The sequence below is a fragment of the Neurospora hispaniola genome (assembly GCF_033458365.1).
Source record: "Neurospora hispaniola strain FGSC 10403 chromosome Unknown B0T23scaffold_10, whole genome shotgun sequence".
In the NCBI taxonomy this organism is placed as follows: Eukaryota; Fungi; Ascomycota; class Sordariomycetes; order Sordariales; family Sordariaceae; genus Neurospora; species Neurospora hispaniola.
The window spans coordinates 179,157-206,675 of record NW_026944415.1 but is presented as its reverse complement, the minus strand read 5'-3'; the positions used below and the strand labels follow the sequence as shown (position 1 = coordinate 206,675).

General features: G+C 53.5%; 8 protein-coding genes across 8 annotated transcripts; 6 read left to right on the top strand and 2 right to left on the bottom strand.

Annotated features, from left to right (window-relative positions):
* Positions 1 to 292: 292 nt before the first annotated feature.
* B0T23DRAFT_415906 (Piwi domain-containing protein) lies at positions 293 to 3,491 on the top strand (the record flags this gene model as incomplete). The annotated part of the gene is made up of 1 exon (XM_062839610.1): positions 293 to 3,491. The coding sequence occupies one exon, from the start codon at positions 293 to 295 to the stop codon at positions 3,221 to 3,223; it is 2,931 nt and encodes a 976-aa protein (XP_062688103.1). The 3' UTR covers positions 3,224 to 3,491.
* A 964-nt stretch (positions 3,492 to 4,455) lies between these two features.
* On the top strand, positions 4,456 to 6,789 carry B0T23DRAFT_43314 (uncharacterized protein). Its single transcript, XM_062840415.1, has one exon. The coding sequence runs from the start codon at positions 4,565 to 4,567 to the stop codon at positions 6,515 to 6,517; it is 1,953 nt and encodes a 650-aa protein (XP_062688102.1). The 5' UTR covers positions 4,456 to 4,564; the 3' UTR covers positions 6,518 to 6,789.
* Positions 6,790 to 7,025: 236 nt separating this feature from the next.
* On the top strand, positions 7,026 to 10,366 carry B0T23DRAFT_43300 (lethal giant larvae like, C-terminal-domain-containing protein). The gene is made up of 2 exons (XM_062840407.1): positions 7,026 to 9,422; positions 9,491 to 10,366. The coding sequence occupies exons 1-2, from the start codon at positions 7,205 to 7,207 to the stop codon at positions 10,270 to 10,272; spliced, it is 3,000 nt and encodes a 999-aa protein (XP_062688101.1). The 5' UTR covers positions 7,026 to 7,204; the 3' UTR covers positions 10,273 to 10,366.
* A 1,330-nt stretch (positions 10,367 to 11,696) lies between these two features.
* B0T23DRAFT_436111 (uncharacterized protein) lies at positions 11,697 to 12,873 on the top strand (the record flags this gene model as incomplete). The annotated part of the gene is made up of 2 exons (XM_062840561.1): positions 11,697 to 11,811; positions 11,900 to 12,873. The coding sequence occupies 2 exons, from the start codon at positions 11,697 to 11,699 to the stop codon at positions 12,871 to 12,873; spliced, it is 1,089 nt and encodes a 362-aa protein (XP_062688100.1).
* An 846-nt stretch (positions 12,874 to 13,719) lies between these two features.
* On the top strand, positions 13,720 to 14,506 carry B0T23DRAFT_457089 (uncharacterized protein; the record flags this gene model as incomplete). The annotated part of the gene is made up of 3 exons (XM_062841275.1): positions 13,720 to 13,880; positions 13,958 to 14,078; positions 14,132 to 14,506. 3 exons carry the CDS (start codon positions 13,720 to 13,722, stop codon positions 14,504 to 14,506), a joined length of 657 nt encoding a protein of 218 aa, XP_062688099.1.
* Positions 14,507 to 14,720: 214 nt separating this feature from the next.
* On the bottom strand, positions 14,721 to 16,150 carry B0T23DRAFT_326476 (uncharacterized protein; the record flags this gene model as incomplete). Its single annotated transcript, XM_062835562.1, has 2 exons — positions 14,721 to 14,830; positions 15,034 to 16,150. The coding sequence occupies 2 exons, from the start codon at positions 16,148 to 16,150 to the stop codon at positions 14,721 to 14,723; spliced, it is 1,227 nt and encodes a 408-aa protein (XP_062688098.1).
* A 2,366-nt stretch (positions 16,151 to 18,516) lies between these two features.
* On the bottom strand, positions 18,517 to 22,278 carry B0T23DRAFT_43281 (T-complex protein 11-domain-containing protein). The gene has a single exon (XM_062840398.1). The coding sequence runs from the start codon at positions 22,017 to 22,019 to the stop codon at positions 18,942 to 18,944; it is 3,078 nt and encodes a 1,025-aa protein (XP_062688097.1). The 5' UTR covers positions 22,020 to 22,278; the 3' UTR covers positions 18,517 to 18,941.
* Positions 22,279 to 26,175: 3,897 nt separating this feature from the next.
* B0T23DRAFT_432793 (uncharacterized protein) lies at positions 26,176 to 27,416 on the top strand (the record flags this gene model as incomplete). The annotated part of the gene is made up of 2 exons (XM_062840397.1): positions 26,176 to 26,277; positions 26,613 to 27,416. The coding sequence occupies 2 exons, from the start codon at positions 26,176 to 26,178 to the stop codon at positions 27,414 to 27,416; spliced, it is 906 nt and encodes a 301-aa protein (XP_062688096.1).
* Positions 27,417 to 27,519: the final 103 nt, after the last annotated feature.

The following is a 27,519-nucleotide window of genomic DNA, read 5'->3' as shown; positions in this document are numbered from 1 at the left end:
TTCGCTTACGCCTTTCTCGATCTCTTTCTCTAGACAGCAACTGCATCAAGCCCAGCAACCGACCAAGACTTTCGTTTTTCGACAGCGACTTGACCTAGACTCCAGTCTACAGTCTTGTGAGTTTTGACACCTCCTCTCCCCTCACTACCCGCGCAACAGACACAACTACCCATCTCACTTCCTCATCATCGTACTGGCACTCACCCACAAAACTGAGCCACCACTGACTCTTGTCTCAACCAGTACCTGCAAAATGTCTGCTCCTGGCTCTCCCGCTGGCTCGAGCCCCAAGATGTCCGGTCGTCAGATGACCTTGCCGGCGCGTCCTGCCGGCCCGCCTCAGCCTTCGACTCACGCTCGTACTCCCTCGGGTGTTTCTGCTGCCTCGGGTGCTGCTCCCGGTCAGGCTCGCTCCAACTTTCCGCCCCCTCTTGGTTACGACCCCGGCAAGATAGACACTCGTCCCCCCTTGAGCCACGAGGAGCGTGTCGGCAAGCGCGTCGACTTGCCTGCTGACGCCTACCTCAAGGCCGACATCAGCAGCACATTTGCCACTCGCAGCGGCTTCAACTCCGAGGGCACCCCTACCAGGCTCTCCGTCAACCAGTATCCTGTCACCAGGATCGCCAACATGGATGTTTTCCAGTACGACGTTGCTCTCAGCCCTGAACCCACCGGCGGCGTCGTTTACGACAAGGTCTGGAAGTCCAAGGCTGTCCAGCAGAAGCTTGCTTCGGTCACCAAGAAGCCCTGGATCTACGACGGGCGCAAGCTGGCCTGGTTGGCCCAGTCGGTTGACGAAATGCGTCTCCTGGTTGACCTGGATGAGGAGCGCGGTCGCAAGCCTGGCGGCGAGAGGAAGAATGCCTTCCACATCACCATCAGGCCCACTGGTAAAGTCCGTCTCCAGTCTCTGAGGGCTTATCTCATGAAGACCGCTCCTTGGGACAACCATGTGCTCGAGTGCATGAGTTTCCTCGATCACCTGCTCCGCCAGGGACCGTCTGAGCGCATGAAAACCATCAAGCGCAGCTTCTTCCACCCCTCCATGCCCGGCCGAGAGCTCGATATGCTCCTCATGGCGTACAAAGGCGTGTACGCTTCGTTTCGCTTGAGCGAGAACGTCAAGCAGATTGGTCTGGGTGTCAATGTTGATGTGAGCAACCAGACCTTCTGGAAGGCCAACCCAGCCGACAAGATGATCAAGTACGTGATCAACACTTACGGCGGTCTGAGAAGAGACCAGCTCCAGAACCTGGATGACCAAATGATCACCAGTGTGTTGAAGCCCCTGGTCACCCAGGGAAGGTACGAGCAGTCTGAGGCCATGAGGGCTCTGCGCCGCCTGAAGGGCTGTCGCTTCACGCTCTCCCATCGCCCCAATGAGACCAAGGAGTACAAGATCAAGGGCTTCGCCTTCGACAAGAAGTACGGCCCGAACGGCGCCAACTCCTACAACGTCAAGTTCAACTGGAGACAGCAGGATGGCACTGAGAAGGAGATCTCCATCAGGGACTACATGAAGGAGAGATACGGCTATGTGGTCCGTCAAGCCGGCTGGCCCGTCATTGAGACGACACGTGCTGGATCTTTTCCTGCCGAGGTATGCAACATCGTTGCCTTCAACCAGTACCAGTACAAGCTGGACCCTCAACAGACTGCCTCCATGATCAAGTTTGCGGTTCAGCGCCCGGACCAGCGCAAGAAGGACATCAGTGCGTCGGTTCAGCGTCTCGACTGGGCCAACGACAAGTACCTCAAGGCCTTTGGTGTCAGCATCTCGCCCGAAATGGCCAAAACTGAGGCCAAGGTGCTCAGGCACCCTGAGGTGTTCTTTGAAAAGAAGACTGCTAGACCCCTGAACACCGGTCGCTGGGACCTTCGCGGCGCCCGGTTCATCGAAGGCAACAAGGAGCCCCTGACCCATTGGGGCTTCATTGGACTCAACATGTGTGTCGACGGGAGGGCGGTGAGCAACTTTGTCCAACAATTCACGAACATCTACAAGGGACATGGCGGCAGAATTGCGAAGAACCCCTACACGACCAACATCAATGCAAACCCAGCTACCCTAGCCGACGAGCTTCACAAGCACGTCCCCCAGATTGTCGCAGGTAGAAAAGACCTGTGCCCGCAGATCGTGTTCATTGCCGTCCCGGACAAGTCTGCTCATTTGTATGAGCGCCTCAAGAAGATTTTCGAGTGCCGCTACGGCATTGTCACTCAAGTCCTGAATTGTGACCACGTCAAGAAGGCACAGGGGCAGTACATTTCCAATGTCTGCATGAAGGTCAACGCAAAGCTGGGCGGACAGACGTCCAGCCTCACTGCCACCAAGGCCAAGTCTCACAATTTCTTCATCAGGCCCACCATGATGATTGGCGTTGATGTGACTCACGCATCGCCGGGCTCAGACATGCCGTCTATTGCTGCCATGTGCGCCTCAGTCGACGTGGAGGGTTATCAGTACCGCGCTGCCGTCCAGACCAACGGCTGGCACAACGAGATCCTGACCGACGAGAACATCAACACCTGGATTCCCACTTTCCTCAAGGCCTACAAGGAGAAGACGGGCAGAGAGGTTGAGGATATCTACTACTTCCGTGACGGTGTCTCCGAGGGCCAGTTTGCCCACGTCATGGAGCAGGAGGTGAAAGCCATCAAGAAGGCCTTCAGGGAGAGGAGCAAGAAGGAGGCCAAGATGACGGTGATTGTGGCCACCAAGCGCCATCACATTCGCTTCTTCCCCGACAAGGGAGACAAGAACGGCAACCCCGAGCCTGGCACGCTGGTGGAGAGGGAGGTCACGCATCCCTTCCACTATGACTTCTTCCTGAACTCGCATTTTGCGCTCCAGGGCACGGCGCGTCCTGTTCATTACCACGTCCTTATGGACGAGATCAAGCCCCAGGTGAACAACTTGCAGAGGATGATTTACCAACAGTGCTACACCTTCTGCCGTGCCACCACGCCCATCTCGTTGCATCCGGCTGTCTACTATGCCCATCTGGCGGGTGCGCGTGCCCGCTGCCACGAGAACCGGGACTATGGTAACAATGCACGGGTTCCTGAGAAGGTCAGGGACCAGGTGAACAACCCGAACAACTTGGTTGCCAAGCACCAAGATCCCACTACTTACAGCAGCGACTGGAAGAAGAATAACCCGCCTCCCAGGCTGATTCCCATGCAAGCCCGCATCCACAACACCATGTGGTGGGTCTAATCTTGGTCGCTTTGGCTGGCCTTTCTTGACGGCACTTGAGTCGGTCATTTCAGGACATTGTTGCCTAGGCGGAACATGTCGACGGTGGAGAGGGGTGTGATTGGTAAGCGGCATGCAAAGGGTTTGGGACTTGTGGAGGTTTTCGTGACCCAATGGGGTCAGATATATTTGGACGACATGAGCGATGGTGGTGGTATAGGATGATCAATGGATCATATAGCGAGATGCTGGTGGCCGTGGAGGGAGTCAATACTTGGGAGGATCTTGGGACCGATGTATGGAAAGGATTCATGGATGGCATTTGCACAAACAGTTTCCGATCCGAGTCTGGGTTTCTTTTCCAGTATTACCAGTTCTACATAAGTCCATAGCATAAGAAAGGTGCCGTTTACTTGAAGCTTGTTTCTCGAATGTGCATAAGTGAATGACTGTGATTCTGTGCAGTGACGTTGGTGCTGTGAATGGGTGAAGCAACCGGGAATGCCAATGTTTGGGAGTCTCTGGGATATGGTTCATGTGGTGATTGATGGCACACGAGTTGGTTTGTATTACCAGCCCGGTAGAAACAACGCGTTGGATTGCATGACATAGCGGTTGAGTGATGATTGATGGGCTTGATGGTGGTTTGGATGAAGGTATAACTTGGTGGTGGTGGTATTGCCCATTGCGTTGAGCGAGTGTGTCATTAACCTTTTTGGTGATCGGATATAAGGCCAAAGCTTGCCTTTTTCTTTTTTTCTTCTTTTGGCTAGTATTCCTTGGTGTATCAACTACAAGATCTTTTTTTCTATCAATGTAAGTTCTTTGGGGTGCAGGAACTTCAATAGGTACTTTTTGGATGCTAATACAAAAGACCTTGACTCGGACGTTGGGAAATTTAAATACGAAGCTTGGACTTGAGGGCGACGCTGGAAGACGAAGTTAAGAGCCGAAAGGTAAGATGGAGTACCCGAGCAGACTTGGATACCCAGCTTCACATTGTTGGACTTCTTTTTTTGTTGGGGAGAAGGCCACCAGTCTCTCTTGAGTAACTGGTGTGTACCAAGATTTGGGTGGGGGGCTGATTGGGGGAGTGATGATTGTAGGTATTTGCCCTGGATTGCTGACTGGAAAAAGATTCATGAAGGCAGAAACGCTAGAAGGCTAAAAGAGGAAGAATATCCAGGTTGGAAGAGCAGAGGAGTTGAGGAAGGAAAAGAACAGAACGCCGGAAAACTAGGAACGCGAAGAAACTCTCGAGGAGCCAGGAGCCAGGAAAGCTAGAAAAGTTAGGAGAGCCACGAAGCCGGGAAAGTCAGGAGCCAGAACAGTGGGCAAAGAGGAAGACGATCAACAAAACCCATGTATCGACACCGAAAAAAACAACTACCTCCACCACCTCCGCCTGCCCATGGAGATGGACGAACCCGTCAAGGCTTACAGAATCCCCTAAGCGAGGGTACTTATTCCCATCCTCGAGCTGCACCGTTACCACCATTACCACCACCACCAGTACAAGCACAAGCACAAGTATCCGATCCAGTCATCACACCAAGTTCAAGTTTTCCACTTGGTGGCGGTGCTCTCCCAGGACTCCCACTTGGCACCGACTATAGAGGTACCTCTACCTCTACCCAACCACAACCGCAATCAGAACCGCGACGACGTCCGTTGCGTCCAGCACCATGGAGGACGCCTACTTCCCCTCAACGACCTCCGCCTGGGCGGTGGTTGGATCGGGCACTTGTAGTATCTTCCACCCCTCAATGGCCTGAGCAGAGAAGGTTCAGGGCTGGGTCTCTTCCTACTATCCACTACGAGCAACGAACATCGCGGGGATCACGGCCAGAGACAGCTCATACTAGAGACGGAGGAGTGCAGATTTCGTCGAGGGAGGGTGCGAGAGTGGTGGTGTCGCCTGTGCTGATAGTTCCTTCAGGATTAGGGGGGATGTCGTCTGCGATGAATGGGGTGGATGGGGTCCAGGGTCGGCATCGACGAGGGCCTTCTGCTTTTGGGATTCCCAACATGAAGCGAAAGATACTAGGCAAATTGCCAACAAGAAAGTTGGTTGCGGACAATGACCACGGTACAGCGGTAGAAAAGGGGAGTATGGTGTCTACAGCTACCTCTAGGAGGGTGGATGATGTCGAGGGACGAGTTTTAGGGCTGAGGGTAGGAAAGGGAAGAAAGAATTCAGGAGGAGTGGGAAGGAGACAAAGCGCGGATTCTGTATACTCTCAAGACATGGAAGGCTCAAAGGAAAGGGAGCCGATCTTCGCGGAGACGTATCATGGGTTTCTGTTTGGGGAGCATGGGGATGGAGAAAAGAGGAGTCCAGGGTGTGTGGATGGCTCGGGGAACAACCGAGAAGACCGGAGATGGAAATGGGTACCACCACGGCTTTTGTCACCTACTACTCCCGGTGCGCCACTTGGAAGCCACTACCGACGCCATAATTCAATTGGGCCTGCCATTGAACCTAAAGATAAATTGGAAGAATGGCATGGAAGTGAACGAGAACGAACTAGTCCGATGCTTATTCGCACCGGGACTACCACTCGCATCTTAAGAAAACCGGGGAGACTGAACCTGAGACCGATAAGTACACAGCAGGTATTGAGAACTCCTTCTCCACTGTCAGCAACGTTGAAAAGACCAGGACCGCATGTGCCGCATGGAGGCCGTTTGGGGTTGACTCCCGCGCCTACTTCCACGAACGATGTTCCTGCTGGTGGTGCAGGGCATGTGGCTCCGATGTTTACTCGGGAGTTGACTGCTAGTCCGGAGGTGATGAGCTCGGTTGCGGCAGAGGAGGATGATAGGAGGGGGATGGTGAGTCGATGGTCGACGGACTCGTCGGACATGGACTCGTCGGATGAGGAGGTGATGAATAGGGAGGGGTTGTCTGTTTCTGGGGGTCGTAGACTTACTCGGGAGGCAGGGCAAGAGGTAGCGCAAGAAATACCATCCGCACAAGACAACAGCAGCAGCAGCAGCAGCAACAACAACAACAGGAGGAAACACTCACCTGCCTCCCAAGAGACACGAAACGAGGGAATCGAGCAACAAAAGAGCGAAGAACCGGGTATCCCATTGGAAAACCTCACCACCCAGCTTGCGATTCTTCAAGCGTCCCTTAACCGCCTCGTGTCTCAGGTCACAGGTGTCGAGACAGCATTCGGGCAAGTGCATGAGATAATGATTGCCTTAGGTAAGCAGGCAACGGAGACGCTTGTTGATATTCGGCAGTTTTCTGAGGAGGTTAAGGGACCGCCGAGCGGACCGGCGCCGGGAGGGGCGGAGTGGGTTTGATGCCGGTTGGGACACCGAGTGTTGATTTCGGGTAATGCTAGAGATGGGAGAGGTGTTGATGACGAGAAGTGACGAGGAGGAAAAGGGGGAATAAACAAAATCAGGCGTAGAATTGACCACTTTGACATGAATGTCGCTTGACAGATGAGGTCCAACTAGTCGTGAACATCACCATCGATGTGGTCCAGGTGAAAGTGTCTCATCTTGTTGACGAGATGCTGTATCATTGACAAAGCATCAACCTCAGCCGACTCGAGGCTGTGATGTTGACGGAGAGGTAGAGAGTGAGTGGTCAGTGGATGACGACGACATGTGAAGTGGACGTCCAAACAGACTTCCGTGCCGTTACGGGCCGCGCGTAGCCGTGTGGGGCTGGGCGCTGTCTCGGCAGTTTCTAGGCGTTTGCTGGATGAGCTTGGCAAATTTACAGGGGACTTTTTTTTTTTTTTTAGCGGATACAGAAAGGTGAGAGCAAGGAAGCCCCGCTTGTCCCGCGGTCACTGCCGAACGTCACCGTGCGTCGGGTCGTTCGTCTCGTTCTCTTCAACCCAACATCATCAGCCGTCATCATCTTCCATCTCAGCTTCAGTGACCCAAGGCCAGAGAACGGGAGATGCTCCCTCTGACTTGACACCACCACCACCACCACCACCACAATTACAGCTGCCATACTAACAGTCAGACAGTATGGCCTCCTTCATCCGCGCAAAACAGGCGGGCGTCCAGACGGACCTGTCGCAGAACATCCAGCCCATGCACTTTATGCCCGACGAACAAGCCCGCTACGGCATCAACTCCCAGATCAGCTGTCTCGCCTACGACCCCGTCCAGTCTCTACTGGCAGTCGGCACCAACGAGTCCAAGTTCGGCCCGGGAAAAATCTACGTCTTTGGCCAACGCCGCGTCCACAAGTTCTTCTGCCCGCCACGCCCATCATCCATCCGAGAGCTTCGCTTTGTCGCCAACCGCCTCATCAGCCTCGACAGCAAGAACGAGCTGGCGATATGGGACCTCGACACGGGCAACCAGGTTGCCAAATACGTGTACTCGGGCGTCGTGTGCCTGGTGACAGACCCCATGCTGGACTGGGCCTTTGTCGGCTTACAGAGTGGTGACATCGCAGCCTACGACCTCGACCGCGAACGCCCCTCGACCTTTCGCATCCCCAACTTTTGGCGCGAGCGAGACCCCAACCCGACCGCAGGCAGACTTGTGTCGATGCAACTACACCCCAGGGATATCGGCAAGATCTTGATTGCCTACACAAACGGAGCCGTCATCTACTCGTTCAAGCAAAACATTGTCCAGAAATACTTTGAATACGAGCTGCCGCCTGATGCTCCCGGCGGAGACGGCCACGGAATCCACATGGCCCGGAAACCAAACATCACCCATGCCGTTTGGCACCCCACGGGCACCTTCATTCTGACTGCGCACCAAGACGGCAGCCTCGCCATCTGGGACACCAAAGAAGGCCGTCTCGTCACGGCCAGGTCACTATACCGCACCCGAGTCAACGAGCCCACCTCCAACCCACCCAGACCCATGCGCCTCGCTCCCTTTGTCCGTATCTCGTGGTGCTGCCAAACCGATCCCGACAACACCGGTCTTCTGATTGCTGGCGGCCACAACATCGACGATCCCACCGCAAGCAACCTCACTTTCCTCGAACTCGGTCCCACCCCGATCTATGCCACCTCCTCGTGGGAAGTTCTTGCTGCCCACTTCGATGGCAAGCGCTCTCTCCCCATCTCCACTCCCCCGGGAGCAAGCGTGGTCAACTACCTTCTCATCCCGCGCTCATCTCCCTACTTTAACGGCGCTCAGGACCCCATCGCTGTTTTGGTCCAGCTTTCCTCGGGGGAACTCATCACCTTGACCTTCCCCTCTGGTTTCCCCATCTCTCCAACCAATATGCTGCACCCCAGTCTCTCGTTTGTCCATCCGTTTGTTCAAACAGTAGCTGTATCGACAGTGCCAAGAGCACGCTGGCTGGGCATGGCGGAGAAGAGGAGCTTGGGAGAGCAGATACTCAGAGGAGGAGTGGAGTACAGTCACAGAACGAGAAAGGAGCAGAGGAATATCGTCCAAGTTCTCCACGCCGATAACATCATCCGCTTGTGGGACGTTGGCCGCGGAGACGAGATTGAGAATGCCATGCAGTGTCAAGTGGACGTTGCCAGGTCGCTCAACCGATTCGAGGGCGGTGTGGAAACGACGGCTATGCACATGGCGCAAGAGACGGGAGAGTTCGCGGCTGGCACAAAGACGGGAGAGGTGATTGTTTGGCGGTGGGGATTCAACAAGAACTTTGGCAAGGAGGAGCCCAGAGCCGAGGAATGTGAAAGGGGAGGCTTGATGGATATTTCCTCCAGGGCGGAACCGAGTTTGAAGGAAGGACTGCAGCCGTTTGTCATGCATAACATGGCTCAGGGGAGGGTGACGGTGGTGGCGGTGTCGGATGTGGGCTTCGTGGCTGCTGGCTCCGAGGGCGGACATCTCTCCATCATTGACCTGCGAGGGCCAAAGGTTATCTACCATGGCTCTGTCACGGAATGGTCAAAGGGAGAGAAGAGGGGTTTGTTCAAGCATTCGTCTAGCTCCAGTCACGGGGGCAAGCCAGAGTGGCCGACAGTCATCGAGTTTGGAGTCATGACGCTCGAAGGCGAGAACTATTCGAGTATCTGCTGCTTCGTGGGAACAAATACGGGGAGGGTGGCTACTTTCAAGTTGCTGCCTTCTGGCCAGGGGTATTCGGTACAGCTGGCCGGTGTTGCGAACATGGACGATAAGGTAGTGGCTATTTGTCCTATTGAGGTGCAGACGGGGCGGGAAGCCGGTGCTACGGGGCCTATTGTTGCTGGGTTGAGAGAGGGCAAACAGGTTGATGGTGTTTTGGTGGCTGGTATGTCCCCTCTCCCTTGTTCTCCATTTTCTTTCGTTTCTGTTCAATACTAACCCATGCCGCAACAGTCACCCAAACAGAATCCAAAATCTTCCGCCCACCTCACGCTCGCGGCGCCTCCAAATCTTTTGACTCCGGCATCCTCTGTGACGCCGCCGCCGTGACGCCCGCCGACACCTCCATGTCGTCTCACGGCTACGCCCTCGTTGCTGTCTTCAACGACCGAACCCTCCGTTCTTACACCCTCCCGGGACTGCGCGAGATCGCCAAGCATCCGTTGCCCATGCTCGACCCTCTACGCACCATATCAACCGTCATCTCCAAAACCGGTGACGTCCTCGGTTTCACCGGCCCTTCCGAAATCACCGTCCTCCCAGTCTGGGGAGGCAGTGGACGTGCTCTCGAAAACACCCTCGACACCATGATCAACATCGCCCAGGAACTCCCTCCCAGACCCACAATCTCCAACGTCCAATGGCTCTCCGGTACACAGTACATCTCCCCCACAGATCTCGACCTCCTCATCGGCGGCCCCGACCGACCTCCTTCCAAGAGAATGATGGCAGCCACAGACGCAGAACGTAATGGTGCCGGAGTCTACAACCCTGCCGCCGCCGGTGCTGCGGGGTCAAGTACCGCAAGGTTGCAGGGACAAGTGAAAGAAACTGAAGGGTGGGGTGATTACCTGACGCGCCAGCTGAACGAGCGTACCGAGAAGTTGAATATCATGGGTGATAGCATGGACAACTTGGCGAATACGACGAGTAAGTGGGCTGAGGATGTGGATGGGTTTGTCAAGAAGCAAAAGAGGGATTTGTTTTTGGGGGGGATCAAGAAGAGTTTCTTTTGAGCGTGTCATGTGGGTTGGGATTTTTGAGTGCTTTTAATTGGAGTTGGGAGTCAGCGCTTGGGATAGATAGACCTTGGTGGTCTGTCATTACTTTGGGCAGATCTTGGGTTGGTTTAAGTGAATGGCATCTTTGTTGTTTCTCTTCAGCCCTGCTTGCACGCAGGTGGGTCTGTGACAGTGTACTATCATGCTATTAGCATTTCGGGGTGGGAGCCCACCCATATCATGCATGGATTTCGAACTCAGGTGCGCATTTCTCTCCCTGTCTCTGTCCCTCCGTCTCTTGCGGGTTATTTACTCTAGTTCATGTCTTGGCTTTTTTACTCTTCTCCAGTCAGGAAAGATGACGGACCGATCACATCTATCGCAATCGAAACGAACGGAAGGAAATAAGTCAGAGGTCCAAATGAGTCCACACAAGGCACCATGACGCAAGAACACCTATCACAGCCGTCGGTCGCTGTTCACGAAGCCAGGCAGACGGAACGCCCAACGCAGCTCCTTTTTTTTTTTGTTTTTTTTTTTTTTTTTTTTCCGTCCTGGCTTCTGCATACGCCCTTGGGTCCCGTGGAATTGAGCAAGCCCCTCTCGCAGGCCCTTCTTGCAGGCCCTCGATGATAAATCCCGGATTTGACCATGCATACTGTATAAACTTCCGGGCGTTCATTTTCAATTTTCTGGGAATTCAAGCATACATGATCTGTACGCATCCTGCCACGTTCATGCCCACCAGAAATTGATTACCATTTTCCTCGGGCATGAATCGTTATTGTTGGCTTCAATCACTCCAGAATGTCAAGTGCGAACAACAAATCGATGTCTCGCAGGTGCGTACAGCCTGCCTCTCTACATATTTCCTGCACATCTAGAGGTACTGTACCATGGATGTCCGATAATAACTAATAGGTATTTACTGCCTACTGCACTTGGAAGGTGCAATGGGGCTTAAGGATTTTGGTGGGCTTTACTGTAGTAGTATTTAACCAGTGGTCACGGTGAGAAACCGTTAGTTAGCCTGATCAACCAACCTACTCTCTTCCATTCCACCCACCAACCTTGAGCAACGCTGAAAACCCCAGTTGCACACTCTTGACCGACCAATTTATTGTCTATTGACACCATCGCCACCGTCACCAACGCCTTCCTCATTGACCACTTGTGCTTCTGTCGGAGACAAAACATGTCATGTCATTCCGCTGCCGTATAAAAGAATTCCGGAATACCACATGTCCGTATTTCTATTTGGGATATAGACGGAGATATCAATCCTCGCCGTGACGAAGAGTACAGTTTAGAGCCCATAAAGCTTCCTCCATCCCACACCTTTCTCTGCTCTCCTTTTCTTCCATCATCACACACATCATCTCATACGACGCACAAAACACAACAATCATCACAAACACATTGAAGCAAAGTCCATTACCATGGCACCCATCACCATTTCCCGCGTCCTTTGTGGGCTGCTCCTCTTTTTGGGCACATTTGCCCTCCTCGCTGACACCACCAAGACTGGAAGTGGTCAGCTTTCCAAGGCCGAGAGTAAGACATAGCTATCTTCCGCCACCCCCAATCCATCTCCATCTGTTTCTCCGTCTTCTAACCAGGACAGACACCACGTTCTCATCAGCACGGAGACTCGCGGCTTCAGCAACGGCCACAGTCTCCGTAGCAACCCCGGCTTCTCTTGTGGTGAGAAGCACACGAACCACCACCGTCTCTACCACCGCCATCGCCACCACAACGGCCCTCGCCCGCGCAGAACCCACCCCGTCCAACGTCGTCATCGTCATCGACGTACCTACTGTCGCTCCCGGAGAATCCACCCCGGTCGTCGTCTTCGTCGCCCCAGCACCGACCACCGTCACCGCAAAACCCGCCCCCTCCCTCCTCCACGCCGCCCCTCTCCCCGACGACCCCTTTCCCCTCTTCCACAACGATGACAACAAGTTGCTCAAGTGCTACCCAATGGGCTGGTGGGACAAGCGCTGGAAGTTCATCGAGTCCATCGAAAACTTTTGCCACGCCATGGACCGCGAATCGTTGTCGTGGTCGTACGGGTCCGGGCCCGACGGCCACCCCAATGATGTTCCCCGCCGCATCCCACTGACGGGCTTCCGCCAGCATTCGTACAATTGGGAGGACCAGCTGCGATTGATAGTGAATTCGCACTACGAGATCTCGCTCGACGTCAAGCCGGGGTGCGAGTGGGAATTTGACGCGCACGAGTGTGGGCGGTACTTGAGGATTCCCGTGGACATGTGTGAGATGGGAACGGAAAACGAAAAGAAGGGCGGGGTGGTGCAAGCGCGGACGGGCTATGGGGACTTGGATGTGCATAAGAATGAGTGGACGGGGGCGTGGGAGAGTGTGTGGAAGGGGGATGAGGAGTTGAAGAAGCATGGGGAAGCGAGGTTGGGGGACTTGGAGAAGAAGGGGATGAGTAGGACGTGTTTGGTCTGGAGGATTGATTTGGAAACGAACCATATTGATGGTGCGGATCTGCTGGAGGGGTTCCCAGATGGGGTTGGCATCGACCCAGGTCCGAGTCATGACAATGACTGGGCTAAAGAGGGTAAAGGGGGTAAAGGGGGGAGGAAGTAAACGGATGGATTATACTTGTAGGTAGGAAAGGATACAGGGAAGGCAAGGGGGAATGAAAGGACCAATGATATTTGGGATGGGGGGAGGCAGGAAATGGATGGTGGTGACTGGAGGCGTTTGGACTTGAAAGTAGTACACGATGCAACTCACATGAATGAAGGAAAGACTGGATGCAGTCGGTGTTTTAAGCAGACGTATTTCAAGTATCGGTCCAATCCTAGATCGGGGAAGTCAGCTCGTCCCTTCCACACTTGACTTGGTCACTTCCCTACCTCTAATTACTGCCAGTATCATGATGTCTACTACATATACCCCTACACGCCCCACGAACTTTCCCCTGCCAAGACTGTCCTTCTTTCTTATCTGTCAGGGAAAGGGAAGACGGGGTGGGGGCAGGCTCAGATCGAGCTCGCTCCTCCTTTGTTCCAGAGATTGCGGAGCGAGCCGGATTGGCAGGAGCAGTCCCGTCACGGTCATGGTCAATGTTCTCCCGCGGTACTTTTCTGCAGATCAACCGACACTCCAACACAGCGAGGGCAGGCAGCCATCGTCTAGGTAGGTGCCCAGGTACTGCGGTGGGATTTCGGCATTTAAAGACCGACCTCTCCAAGACCTTTCTTCTTCTGCTTTTGTTTCTATTTATTCGTCATTCTGCCCCTGCTTGGGCTGCAGTGTTTTGTCCGATCCCAAATCCAGTGCCCCTAACCGACACACCATTCTACAAGAGGCTTTTCCCATTCTCCAGCCCAGCAATTCGATTCGACAACTCCAAACGTTACACGTCCACATTGGCCTCCGAGTTCCCGCTCATTATCGACGGCAAGATACACCCGACTATGTCATCCCATGTTTGCGCTCGCCACTTGCTCATCCCGGTCTCTCCCGGCTCTCAAGAGCCTACAACGGGTCATCTTCCGCTCGCACAATGATGGAGACAGCGTCAAGATTTCCATTCCTTTGGCCTCCGAGTTCCCGCTCAATATCGACGGCAAGATCCACCCGCCCATGTCATCCCATGTTTGCGCTCGCCACTTGCTCATCCCGGTCTCTCCCGGCTCTCAAGTTCCTACAAATTTGGAGACAGCGTCAAGATATCCATTCCTATCAAGAATATCCTTAACATTGAGGAAACTCCAATAGTAGAGTTTGCAGATACTTGCAAGATTCGCGTCATCGACAATGATGACACGTATGCCATTGAGGAGGTAAGACACTGGTGCATTGTGCCTCGTTGGTGCATCTGCTAAAAAAACACTAGTATTTCTTCTCCTTCTTCAGCTTTGGCAAGAAGGCCATCCAGGTTCTCTTGATTCCTCCGATTCCTCCACGAAACAAAGACATAACCAAGTCGCTCCGCCTGGCCCCACCTATAGATATTATCCGAACAGAACCTGACGAGACTCCTCTCATGAGCAGAATGCTCGAGGCACGAACCGAAATGGCAGCCCGGCCCAGTTTCGATCTTCATGACGATGTTCACCATGATGACGCCGGTGGAACTGGACAGCTTGCCAAAAAGCTAAAGGATATCTTCGAGTTTGACACGGCCGAAGAGGAAGAGTTCTTTGATGCGGTCGACGCCGGTACCGTCGAGGTTTCCCAGCTTCCCCCAAGGGATACGAGAACGGCATAAGGACAGAATAGTTGAGACCCTTGACATTATACCTCAGGTATACTCCCACTACGCATCCAAGCATCTTTGTTACACCTCTGATATTGAGTTCTAGGCAATTCCTGGATAGCAATACCCAAATAAGACTTTAGCCGACGTCTTTTCGAATTGTTGTAATCCCTATCACAGTCTTGCAAGGGCCTTTTTTGATCTTGACGAGCGGTAGCGGACTGATTTACTTGACCTGTTGGCTGGTCTCATCTATTTTGTCTCGGACGAGGCCGGTACCGTCGAGGTTTCCGGTAATGAGGGTATATAGGTAGTGGCGAATATGCAACAAGATATCTGATGTACCCTCCCTCCCAATGTTTCCCACATGCATCAAAGCAACCCCTTGTTTCTGTCCAAAAACTCATCCATCGTCGTCAACTTCCCTAACAGCCCCAACTCTCTCGCCGCATCAACACCATACGTTGTATCAAACTCATTCGCCCACCTCTGACTGATGGCAATCGGATACGTGTCAACCGCCGTCATCGCCTCCCCACCCACCTGTTGCTCTTCCGCATACAACACTTTGACCTCCTCACCCATCACCCTCGCCATCTTCTTCGCTAGTTCTCCCACCGTCACAGCCTCCACCGCCAAATCCACCCCCCTATTCCGATACTTCTTCCCATCCCCCTCGCACAAATCTTCCACAACAGCCCTCACCACAACCCCCACATCCTCTGCATCCACCCACGCCACCTTTGTCCCCTTCCTCCAACTTGTCCTGATGGTCTTGACCTCATCCGTCTCCCCAAACCCCAGATAACTCCACCCGCACATCCTCTGCGGCACCAAACAATGCAAGAACCAACCCGGCCTAATGATGGTCCAGCTCGCGAACCCGGCTTCTTTTACTCGCTTCTCAATCTCGCCTTTGGCCCGCCAGTAGCTACCCATAGGATACCACTCGCCGTTCTTGCCCCACCCTTTGAACTCGGAGCGGCGATCGGTTCCCAAGGCGGTGCTGACGATGAAGGAACGGACGGAGCCGCACTGCCGAGCGGCGGAGATGACGTTTTGCGCATAAGTCAAGTCGAGAGCAAAGTCGTCGGAGAGGATGGGCGGGAAGAAGACGGTGGTGGGGAGGAAGGCGGCGAATGCGGCAGAGAGAGTGGCGGGGGAGGAATAGTCGGCTACAAAGAGGGGGATTGGAGGAATTCCAGCGCCGGATTGTGAGGAGGAGGAGATGAGGGAGAGGGAGGCGGCCGAGGTGGGGTTACGGACGAGGGCGGCGAGGTGGAAGTTGGCGAGGTGCAGTTTGGAGGAGGAGAGGAGGGCGTGGACAGTGCCGCGGCCTTGGTTACCGGTTGCGCCGAGGATGAGGATTCGTTCTTGGGGTTGACTTTGGTGGATGGTGCCAGAGGAAGTTGCAGTAGGGAGTTCCAGCAGGTCGGGCGGCTCGATGGGGGAAGAGGGAGCCAGGAAGGGGGATGAGCCCATGGGCGAAGAAGAGGAGGAGGAGGAGGAGGAGGAGGAGGACGTCATAGTAGGCGATGAAGGGGGCTCGACTGTTGACGATGACCCTAAAGAGGCGGATGGGTTCTGGTAGAATGCCGGTGACTCTGAGGGCAGGTCCAAGGAGTCAGAGGAAGAATGCTCGGAGTGAGAAGACATGATGCTCGTTGTGGCTGTTGAGGATCGGAGGATCAAAGGTATGTTTTGCCTTAGCTCCTCTAGGTACCTGCAGGTCATGTATGTAGTCAAAAGCCTAAAAGCTCAGGAAAATCGATTGCTTGCTATCCTGGAGGTGTAGAGGTAAGTATACGACAGACAACCTAAGTTCTTCCATGCCATCTTTATAGCAACAACAATGCCGTATTCCTGCGATCCTTGATCCCCACCTGGTAGGTAAGGTAATGTTAGGTAGAATCAACATCGGCGATGCATCATCACACACTCACCACTCACCTCCACCTCCACCTCCGCCTCCACCTCCCGCCGCCTATGTGCCTTCCACGAACATGAACCCGTCGTCAGCCATCTAGCTCCGAATCGGCATTCGCAACCTCTTCCCAGTTTAGCGTGCTGATATCACATTCTTCAAAAGGTGAGGTGTGTGTGTGTGTGTGAGTGTGATGAAACCCATGGAAGGGGCCCATGCGTGCGGTGTAGTAAACAACCCTCGGACGGCCCCGTCGTCGCCCGTCGATCACTAACTACCTTACCGATCCATCCGCATGAAGATTCCCCACAAAAGCTTATGTACCTACCTACCTCCAAGGTACCTACCTCTAGACTTTAGGTACCTGTACCTTTACCTATACCTGTACCAGTACCTAAAAAGCAACACCACATCCATCCATCTCTCCTTTCTCTCTCAATCACCTTCTTTCTCCCAAAATAACATTTTGAAAGGGGAATCACTCGCACATGAGACATGAAATCACCTAGTCGCACCAGACGCACGCACGCACGTACACTCACACACTCGATGCCGTGATTGACACCCAAGCTACCTACATAGGTACCTAGGTAGGTGTATGGATCTCTTCAATCAGGTCCTCAGCAGGCAGACGTTGTAACATGCCTGCCTGGGAAATGGCGGGACACGCTGTACCTAGTAGTGCAGTTACCTTCTCACTGTGATTGCAACCCGATCCCAGGCCCCAGGTCCTATCGGCGACCTAACAGGCTGCGGCGACCTACCAGGCTGCGGCGACCTACCTGTACACGTACCTAGTGTAGTAGTGTAGGTATTCTACCCAGCGATGAGGATAACTCAAGTTTCCAAGCCAAGTTCAAGCAATCAAACAAATATAATCAATCAATTCGAGGTCCCCCATAGAGTTGACCAAGCAATTAAAGGTCATCAATTTGATTGACATTAATTGGCCGCCCGGCAGAATTCTAGGGTTAGAGTTAAAGCCCATACTTTTCTACCCCTAAAGATCGCTACCCTAACTCGGACCTACCCTATCTCGAAATTTTTAGTGTTTTGCTCTATCGTCAATTACTTGATCAATCAAGCAATCAATCAATTCAAGTTGGTTACTTGACCCACTCAATCAACTTTAAACCCTTATTTGATTGAACTTGAGTTATCCTCATCGCTGATTCTACCTACCTAGCGTATGTAGGACGTACATAGGTAGGTGCCTGCCAATTCTGCAACGGCAGTACATAGGTAGGTACCTACCACCTACCTATACCTAGTTCATGCCGATTGATACCTACCTACCTACATGGCCGTCTGTCTGTCTGTCAGGCTCTCGATCTACTTTGCATGACACCCTCACGGTCTCACCCTCACACCGGCCCCCTCCCGCCCGCGCCACCACCACCCACCCACCCGTCCGCCCGGCCCCCTCCACGTGCTTCCTCCTCCTTTTTTTCTTTCTTCTTCTTCTTCTTTTTGTTCTTCCTTGTTCCAAACTACCTAGCTAATTCGTTCCAATCATATCAGCTTCGGAGTCTTTCTGTGTCAACTACCATAAACTGACCTAACATGCTGGATACCTCGCTCGGGTTTACCAGTTCCATCATATGGATGTCTCTCGCCAGCCGGAACCTTCGCTGAGTTGGACATGATAGTACGTACATACATATTACCTACCCAAACCGGTACCGGCATAACCGCCGGCCTTGCTAGCTGCACGTGTTTACATTCGTCACGTTCTCCCCAGGTGACCCCGGGTGAAACATACCTTAGTTCGAGCCTAGGTAGGTAGGTAACTAAGGGAAGACGTCAATATTTTCTAGAGGACACCAAGGTACCTTACCTTACCTATGCCGTGGGGAACTCGGATTCATTTTAGCGTTTGGTTTACACTAGTAGGTAGTAGTTCAGACTAGGGTGTATGCATGGCCCCCTATACTCCATATCTGCTCGGACTCCTGGCCTATCGCATCACTTCAACTGCACTACAACCTAGTACCTAACTTCATGTTAAATCCGTCATGCCATCAATGTAACGGGCGGAGAGGAGAGCTTGAGAGCTAGGTAGGACTTGTGAACATGAAACTTGGGACTACACGAAGTGATAGGGAGAAAATGATAATCATTCATTTTGCATTCGCTGTCACATCAGCGACGCTGAATACCTAACGTGGACGAAACGCAGATATACTGGTAGTAAATGCCATTCCTGATTCTCTCAAAAAATCAGGGACTGTGAATGCTTTGAATCATCCCGACGAAAACAGAAACCATCACAAACTGACAATATCCGATCCCATGCCATGGAAGCCTATTCCCTTGCGAGAGCCTTATAGCTCATTTGCAAATCCTTAACGCCTAAAACAGATGGAAACCAGAAAAACTCATCGCTGGTGCCATGCCATGGCACAGACAACGATACCCAAACAAAAGACCAAAAACGCCATGGTATATATGCAATCACTCCCCCCCTTCCCTCTTCCAATCAACTCTCTTCGTCGCGCAAATGCCCCCCCATCCACTTTCCCCTTACTGAGCCTCACCCTCCACAGTCTCCGCAACCTGATCCCACCACACTCCATGCGCCCCTCTATCCACCTCCCCGACCCTCCCAAGCATCTCCACCAAATCCCTCACCTTATCCACAAACTCTGCTAGGCCCAAACCCGCCAGCTTCTCTCCAGCGGTACTAGTAGCCTTGACATTTTCCGAAGCCGACGCGCTAGCCGCCAGTCTTTGCAAGACATAGGCCCTCAACCTGCTCAGCAGCAGACGAAGGACGGGATCGCTAGGTTCACGGTTTTCGGCCGTGATGGAAGCGGCCGAGAGGACGAGCTTGGTGACAAAGGCACGTAGGTGAACCTTGGTAGCAGCGGGCATGGACCGGCCGGCTTCGAGAGCGGTGAGGATCCCGTCAACTGTTTGATCGGTAGGGACGGGGTCCGAGGATGATTCGCTCCGCTCGAGTACAGCCAAAATGCGCTGGGATTCAGTTCGCCAAGGCCCGCGGACGTCGCGCTTGAGCAGGTTTTTGCATTGGAGGAGGATGGCACCTGTGGTGATGATCCTCTTGGTAACGCGGCCCGCTTCCACGACACGCTTGTGATCGAGCCGCAGCATTTCGGGCATCTCGTCAATGCTGAGTGGATGCGGCTGGGTGAAGAGGTCGACGAGCATTTGATTGTAGATCTTGTTGGCAGTGGGGCGAGAACGAGGAACGTCAACACCTTCGGGGTCGCGGCGGCTAGCTTCGCCCATCAGCTTCACACGTGCGGCGCGCCAGGCGGCTTTGGCAGCCGAGAGATCGTAGCGTCCGGCTTCGATATCGGCGGCAAAGGCTTTGGCTTCGTACGAGGGCGCTTGCTCAATCAGTTGGGGCGCGGCTTGTTGAAGTAGGTAGTTGGCATAGTCACTAAGCATGACATCGATGAAGGCATTCAATGCCTCGAGACGGTCAACGTACGTGCCTTGGACGAGCTTTTCTTCGGCCAGAATCTTGACTTCGTCGTCGCGGACAGGCGCACAGAGCTTGGGCAGGAGTGTTCCCATAGCTTGGAACAGTTTCTCGTAGGAGAAGCTGCCCATAGCGAACTGGCGCTGGGCCATTTCCGTATCAAGGAGCTCGCCGATCAGCGTGTGCATCGGGTTGCCAGGTCTGACAAGCCGCTGGAGCTTCTCGCGGATCATATCAGCGACCCGCAGCAGAAGCATAAAGTGTACTTCTTGGTTGTCCGCCTGCATCGTTGCCCGCATCTCTTGAAAGAGAGGTGCGAGCAAATGGGCTTGTTGCTCGTGATATTCGCTGGGCTCGGTGCGGAAGTCCCTATTGATGGCCAGCTCGTGCACAACCACCCTGTTTTCTGGCAAGAGGCTCTTGGTGTGTGGCAGCACGACGCTGATCTTGAAGGTCTCGCCCTGTCTGGCCGGAGTGGAGGGGGGCGTGGGAGTCTGGGTCTGTTGACCCTGGTTGCTGCCGTCACCAAGGACGCCCATGCCTGTCTCCGATTCTGACTGCTCTGCCACACGGGGCTTCAAATCACCGCGAGGCTTCTTGACTCTAGCCTTGCGGGCTGCCCTGACAGCTTCAGTTACCAGCTGCTTGCCACGGACGGGTCCGGCAAGTTTCTTGATGCGAACCAATAGTAGCAGCTGGTTTTCTCGAATGCTTTCTCTGTACACCTGGTCAACGGACCCATCTGTACTGTCCTTGACGGACTCCCAAATAGCGTCCAGCTCGACGAACTGCATCACCATGAGCTCAACCAGAGAGCTGGAATCACGGGCCTTCCATGCAATAAAAGCATTGTAAAAGGTAGCGTAGACCTCGGGGAACGAATCCAACAGGGCCGGTGGCGGAGTGTAGTTATTAAACGCGGTCAGTCGGCCTAGAATGTTCTCAAAAGAGATTAGTAGGTCACCAGCCTTGCCAACGAGTTCCTGCAACTGAGGGTTAGCCAGATCATCACGAGGGATTGGTTTCGCCAGGGCGGACCCAACCTGCTCTGGTTCTCCGGTACCCTCCTTATTGCTAAGCACTTGGGACGGGTGGCCGAGGATAAGGAAGGCGCTCAGAAACGAGCGGACAGCCGTCATCTCTTCCACTGACCCAGGCGCACCCTCGTTGAGCCCACAGATGCGGAGCACTCGAGAGGTGGCCACCAAGACGTTCTCCTGCGACAGCAAGCTGGTAACGGTATCAAAGGACGTCTCCCTAACAACGTCGATGGTGAGGCCTAGCGCGCTGAACTCGGCTACGGCCCGTTTACGACTCATGGACTTCCACCACCACTGAATTCTACTGGCGGCGGCCTCGGGCCTCATGGGGCTCGACTCGCGCTCCTTGACTTCCTTGACCTCGGGCATGACCTCGACCAAGGTGGGTTTCCTTGTGACAAGACTCTGACCGCGCTCCCTGCACTTGACCTTGGCAGCGTTGCGGTTACGGAGTTCTTCCCTTCTCCTCTCGGCTTCGGCCAGACGTTCTTCCATCTGCATCTTGAGTTTCTTGTTTTCCTGCTCGCGCTTCTCTTTCATGGTCTCGGCGATCTGCTTGGCCCTCTTGACCTCCTCGGCACAGGCGGCGGCGATCTCGGCTAGGTTGCGTTCGCGAGCCATGGCAGCCGCAATGGCTCTCTCTTCGCTTTGTGTGATATCCTTGACGGTGGCCTTGGCCTTGGCGGCTCGGATGCGGACTTTCTCGGCATGGGCGGCACGGTCGGCCAGGCGGGCCTTTCGGTCTTCGAGGATGGAGGCGCGGCGCAAGTGTTGGGCGACATACTTGCTCTGGGGACCAACGTCGCGACCGCAGCCGTGAGAAGAGCGGGAATGGGCGGACGAGAAGCTGTTGCGCCGCGACGAAGCTGCACTGTCTTTGCGGCGGGTCTGGTTGGTGGGCCGGATGAAGAGGCGGGCGGCAATGTGCGGGGGTGGTGTGACAGTAGCGGGATCAACGTTGACGTCGGCGTCGGCCTGTTGGCTTACTATCTGCTCTTCAGGGGGCGGGAGAGAAAGATCGGTGGTGGGATCGGGGGTAGTTGGCGATGGGGATCCGACTGATTCTTCAAGGTTCCGAGCGGGTTCGGTCAAGCTATCCGACGGTCGTCGCATTGTGGATCCGTGTTGTCGAGAGTATCAGAAATCAACGCGATTCCTGGTACTGGTATGGGTGACAAAGTAAGTGATTGGCGTGGGTGATTGTGATTATCTGGGTAATTGTATGGTATTTCGAAGATGGACTGGACTGGAGATTGCGTAATGAAGCGATAAGATAACGAGGTAAACTCGGCAGCGATGCTGGTCTGGGCGGTGACAAGATGAGACGTCGGGGAAATCGCTCGTAAATGCTGGACTCAGCAGCAGCTTGTGGATTCGAAGTGACGATGCTCTGCGGGAGAATGTGATGATGATGATGATTATTATAATATGGGTCGAGGATAGAAGTGGTGGTGTTGTTGTTGTTGTTAAAGGTTGAAGAATGAAAAGCCGGAGTCGATGGAAGGGAAACGAATGGGTTGGATGCGGTTTGAGGGCTTCTCGTTCGATGACAAAGACGATTTGATTACGCACTAGATAGACCTAGAGACGAGAGAGAGAGCTAATCGGGGGGAGGGAGGGAGGGGTGGTTGATGAATGACGGCGGCGGGATGGTCGGGTGGCAAGCAAGTAAGCAATCCTCAATCGTAAAGATGATGAGATGGATGACTATGCTGCTTCTACCGTACAGCCTATCGTGGTTTCAGTTATATCAGCCGTCGCCAGTGTCATCGGCTGCCGGATGCAAAAGCGGGCGGGCGGGCGAATGTCAAATCAACACAAAAAACGAATGCAAAGCCCGGACTGCAACTCCGCATTTTCAGTGGGCGTCAACTATTGCCTGCCGCTGTGACCTGCTCGAAGCAGCACTCGCTTGCATCACTGCCCGCATTGCAACTGCCGGAGGCATTGCAATTGCAACCAACCACTGCATAGGTAAACGGGCGGTCAGTGCGTCAAGTGGAAAGCTTAGTTTGGCTGATATTAGGGGCTTATCAAAGTTAGTCGACGTTTACCCCAAATCTGTTAGCAGAATATCCTCCGCCCAGGCCCAGCTTTCATTGGGATGCAATCCCGCCCATTTCTCACTTGTCCATGTCGCATTTCAGTTCCTTTCAAGTTCCATCGCATCCATCAACCCTGCCAGTCGGTATGTAGCAGTTCTGTTACACAACGTGTGTACAATCATGAGCGTAGTATCAAAAAAAGTACCGTCATAATATCCAAAACGCGCGTCTCGACAAAAGATCAACGGCGACCGGAGCCTGGTGTCTCAGGAAGGGCATGGCAGAGAGCGGATCATATGATGCCGACAACGACCGCCCTTACTTCCCTTCCGCTTCCCTTCCGTCCGACTGGACCACTTTGATAGCCGGACAATCAATCAAGCTGGTGTTTGAGTAATGGCCCCTATGTTGGAAGGGGACAACGGCGGGAGCTACGGATGGTGAGAATGTGGTGAGCTTGGAGGTGAAGCAGGGCAGCAAGACTAGGAAGCTAGGAACCCATACCCAGCAGCCTTTGGGTGAGCGGTGTGAGGGATCTTGTGGAATTGCCCTGGATAGGTAGCGAGGCCAGTATATATATATATATATATCTGTCTCTCTTTTCCGCCTTTGCCGGCAACATCATGAAGTTTACAGTCCGACTTTGGCAGCAGCGAGGGTAGGTATGTTTACTACCCCTATTTTTACCTGTTTTTAGCGTTCCTTAGCTGCCGTGCTTCCGGGCGCCCAGAGCCGCCCACAGCCGCCCAGTCCGTAAACTCGGGGTTTTCAAACCGAAACGAAACTAAAGATTTGGCCCACAATTTCCTTTTGCGGGAGTTAACACAGACCTCGTCTGTTCTTCTCAAGACATGTCTTTCGGCCAAACGTACTCTGGACCCAAAATGCAGAAATTCACTTGGAAGCGCTCTTTTAAGCCCAACAAGAGTTTCTTGACAGTCTTTGAATGAAGCGTATAGAAAGGGAAGAGTACATACGGAAAGTTTGACGCATTGCCAAGTGTTGAGGCCTTGGGAGAAATACCAAAATTAAATGCTTAAAGTGGGGAATTTGGACTTGGGACTTGGATGCCTCTATGTACTACGCAAGCGGAGCTATGCTCAACATCGGCCATGTGCTGTCATGCCGTGACATGCCGTCAGTCGGGAAGATGCCATTTCCTTTATCTTGGCATCGTCGTTTTCATTCCGAGACATTTGCCAGCACCGAAAGCCAAGGCCTTGGGTTTGCCATGTGTTACCTAAAACCCGACAAAATCCACGACGCAAGCAAGAAGTGGGCTTGGCGAAGCAGTCAGCAGGCGAGCAGTGGACTGTCATTGTTTATCCTTCTGTTTTTTTCCACGATAGTTTTCTTGTCGAGTGTTTGGAGTTGACATCGGATGGCACTCTGACTTCTCAATACAACTGTCAACGTCACAGCACCCATCCATCTTACATACTTGCCTGAAAGGCACAGCATCTGTATCGGCATTGGCATCTCTCATCTCTTGTGTAAACGAATCACAGCCCCCAAACCCCAAGCCGGAGAAACAAGAGGGCGAACATCATCTGCCCAGCATGATACATAACGCCCAGCACACACGCAGGCTGTGGCCAAGAAAGCAACCCTTTACCGCCAAGGAGGCTCGATTGATGGTTGGCAGTCCGCCAAGATCACCGCCAAGGATGCATCAAGGGTGAGCCAAGCAGCTCCGGCGATCTGCCAAAGGGGGAAGGAACAGAGCGAAACAGAGGGGGCCCGTCGTCATTTCCACTTCAAAAAGCCAAGCAACTTGGGTGGAAGTGAAAGGTGAAAAAATAAGAAAAGAAAAAAAAAAACCGCCCAGACAGATGGAGCCCTCGCTCTGTCCTCTGACCTCGTTGAAGCGGGGGACTTTTCCATGTTTCCATCGCTGCGGTTTGTTCTCCATACCTATGAACGCCGCGTGTTCTGCGTGAACAGAAAGCACCCACTTGATCCTCTGGGCGTTTTCTGGGCAGCTGTATCTGATACTCTGCGACTTAGCCTGGGCTGTCCAGTCAGGCGTGTTAGGTTGCGGCACGCATTGTTAGCTCGGTCGTTGCCCGCCTGGGCTTGTTCCAGTAAGTGTCAGTCCCGTCGTTTGCTTTTTTCGTTATTTCCTTGTCCTTCGTTGTTTGTTTCCGCCCGTTTCTTGGGACGGTCTTGGGCGGTCTTGGGCTTTGGGCATGGCAAGCCATGGCAATCCATGGCAAACGGAAAAAGATCGGTGGCAGCATTGGCAACAAATATCGGGCACCTGGTTCAAAAAGGCGGACTGCCCGGCGCCTGCTTCTTTCTCAACTTTCTTTTCCGTGTCGCTTCAAGTTCTGTCTGACATTTTATGGGGTCCATCAGAGTCGCTTTCCGGATTCCCAGAGTTGTTGATCTCCCCCCTTTTGTATCCCACCCATCTTGCAACACAGATTCCTTGAATACAACATCGACATAACAACAAGGCAACATCACACATTAACGACATAACGACAATCAACTTCGAGCATTGCGCATACTGCATTTCTGCATTGGGTTATTGGGGACTTGGGCATAGGCGGGCAAGGGAAACACACCGCTACCGACAAAGGAAATCGAAGCAAAACAGGACAGAGGACCCGAGTAAATCTCAGCTATAATTTGGAGGAGTCTGTCACCCACATCCGATTCGGCGTTTCTCACAAGGGAACGGCGCATTTGAGCATAGGAAAATCGGACAACAAAAAGTCGGACTAGCACCGAACCACCTCCAGTTCCCCGCAGCACACTGCACCGTCCAAAGTCGGGGTCGGTTGCCCGTGTCGACATTGACGTCAGACGTCGGACGGGACCTGGACCTGGCACTGCCCGGGGCCGCCGTCGCCGCCGCACCGTCTCGACCTCCTTAACCTCATCCGGTTCGGCACCGCTTCGGGGTCCACTTTCATCTCGGACATTTTTGACCAATCACACGCACGCATTTATCAACCCGGCACTTTGACCACTTTGACATCAACACATCAAACGGGCATCCATCGACAGTTGGGAAAATGGAAAAGAGGATATCACAAGATAGGGCTGGGAGTAGGGATGTGGAGGAAGGGTTTGAGCAACAGTACCACAGCCAGTCACACACAACGACAACAACACCAACAACGAATGCAAGTAAACAAAGGCAAAGGTCGTCATCGTCGTTATCATCACTCAAAGCAAAGTTATTCACGGCACGGTCGATATTGGGCGTGCTGTCAATGATACTGGCGGTAGCCATCCTTGGAGTCGTCGGTTATATGGTGGGCAAGTATGGGGATCAAGGGTTTGCGCACGTTAGTTTTGTGTTTGTGGGCATTACGGTACGTACTGTTTTTTTTTTTTTTTTTTTTTTCAAAAGTTATCATTATCATTTCTCGTCCTTTGTTTACTTTTCCGCATCACTTCGTCGTCAAGGGTCTTGGCCTTTCATGACCATGGCGGTGGTGACGGCGCAACAGTTTGGCCCTGCTGGTTGATCAACACCCACCAGTTCATCTCATCTCATCCATAACCCCAACCCTGATCTTCCATCTCTGTCCTCTTCCGACCTTTCAACTCCTCCCATCATCATCACTTCATGTTTCCACTCTATTATTACTTTATATCCCACCCTCTTCTCTTCTCCTCAATCATCGTACTAACTCCTCCATCACAGGCATTCGCAACCCTAATCTGGCACTTCATCGACCTCACCACCCTCTGCTGCCTCCGCGACCGCTTCCGCAGCTTCTACCCGGGCGCCTACGTAGGCGTACACATCTGTATCTGCCTCGCTTGCATCGCCACCATGGGTTACGTCGGCATCTGGGTGACCTCGGCCGACGAAGAAATCGACCGCGATCTCAACCTTGAACCCGACGCCGTCGCCGTGCCACCTATCGTCGAAGCGCTGGCGACCAAGTACCACACGGCTGGACGCAAACTGAAAGGGCGAAAGGGGAAGTTGTATTGCTTGGGGGTTGCTCTGCTAGTGATCACGGTCATGATGTTGTTGATCAATTTTGTGCTGTCGATTTTGGCGTGCAAGGAGGTGAGGAGGAAGGATGCGATAAGGGAGTCCGGGGGGAGGATGGACTCGGCTGATCCGGCGAGGTTTCGGATTCCCGGCAACTCTTCGGCGGCAGCCGGACGGAGAGCAGCTCGCGCTTCACAAGGAGCGCGATCACGGGCGGTACATGTACCGGAGAATCAGTTCCCGGGCTATGTGGTAACAGTCAATGATGATGTACTTGTTTCACGACCGCCGCCAGCAGCCATGACTGGGGCTGCTATGCCACCAAGGGGAGTCGACTTGGGCGTGGAGATCTCACCGAGCGGCCACGAGGATTGGAATCACATGCGGAGGGACAGGAGCGGGAGCCCCACGGATATCGATTTGACGCCTGTTAGTCCAGGGGGAAGTAGTGCGATGACAGAGACACTGACAGAAAAGGATAGTGGCATTGGGATTCCCAAGTAGGTACCTAGGTTGCGTGGTAATCGGATTGAAGGGTGGTAATCTTGTCGATACGATGTTATGTTTGTGATGTCCTCCTATTGCTTGGTGGACGGTTGGTAGCATG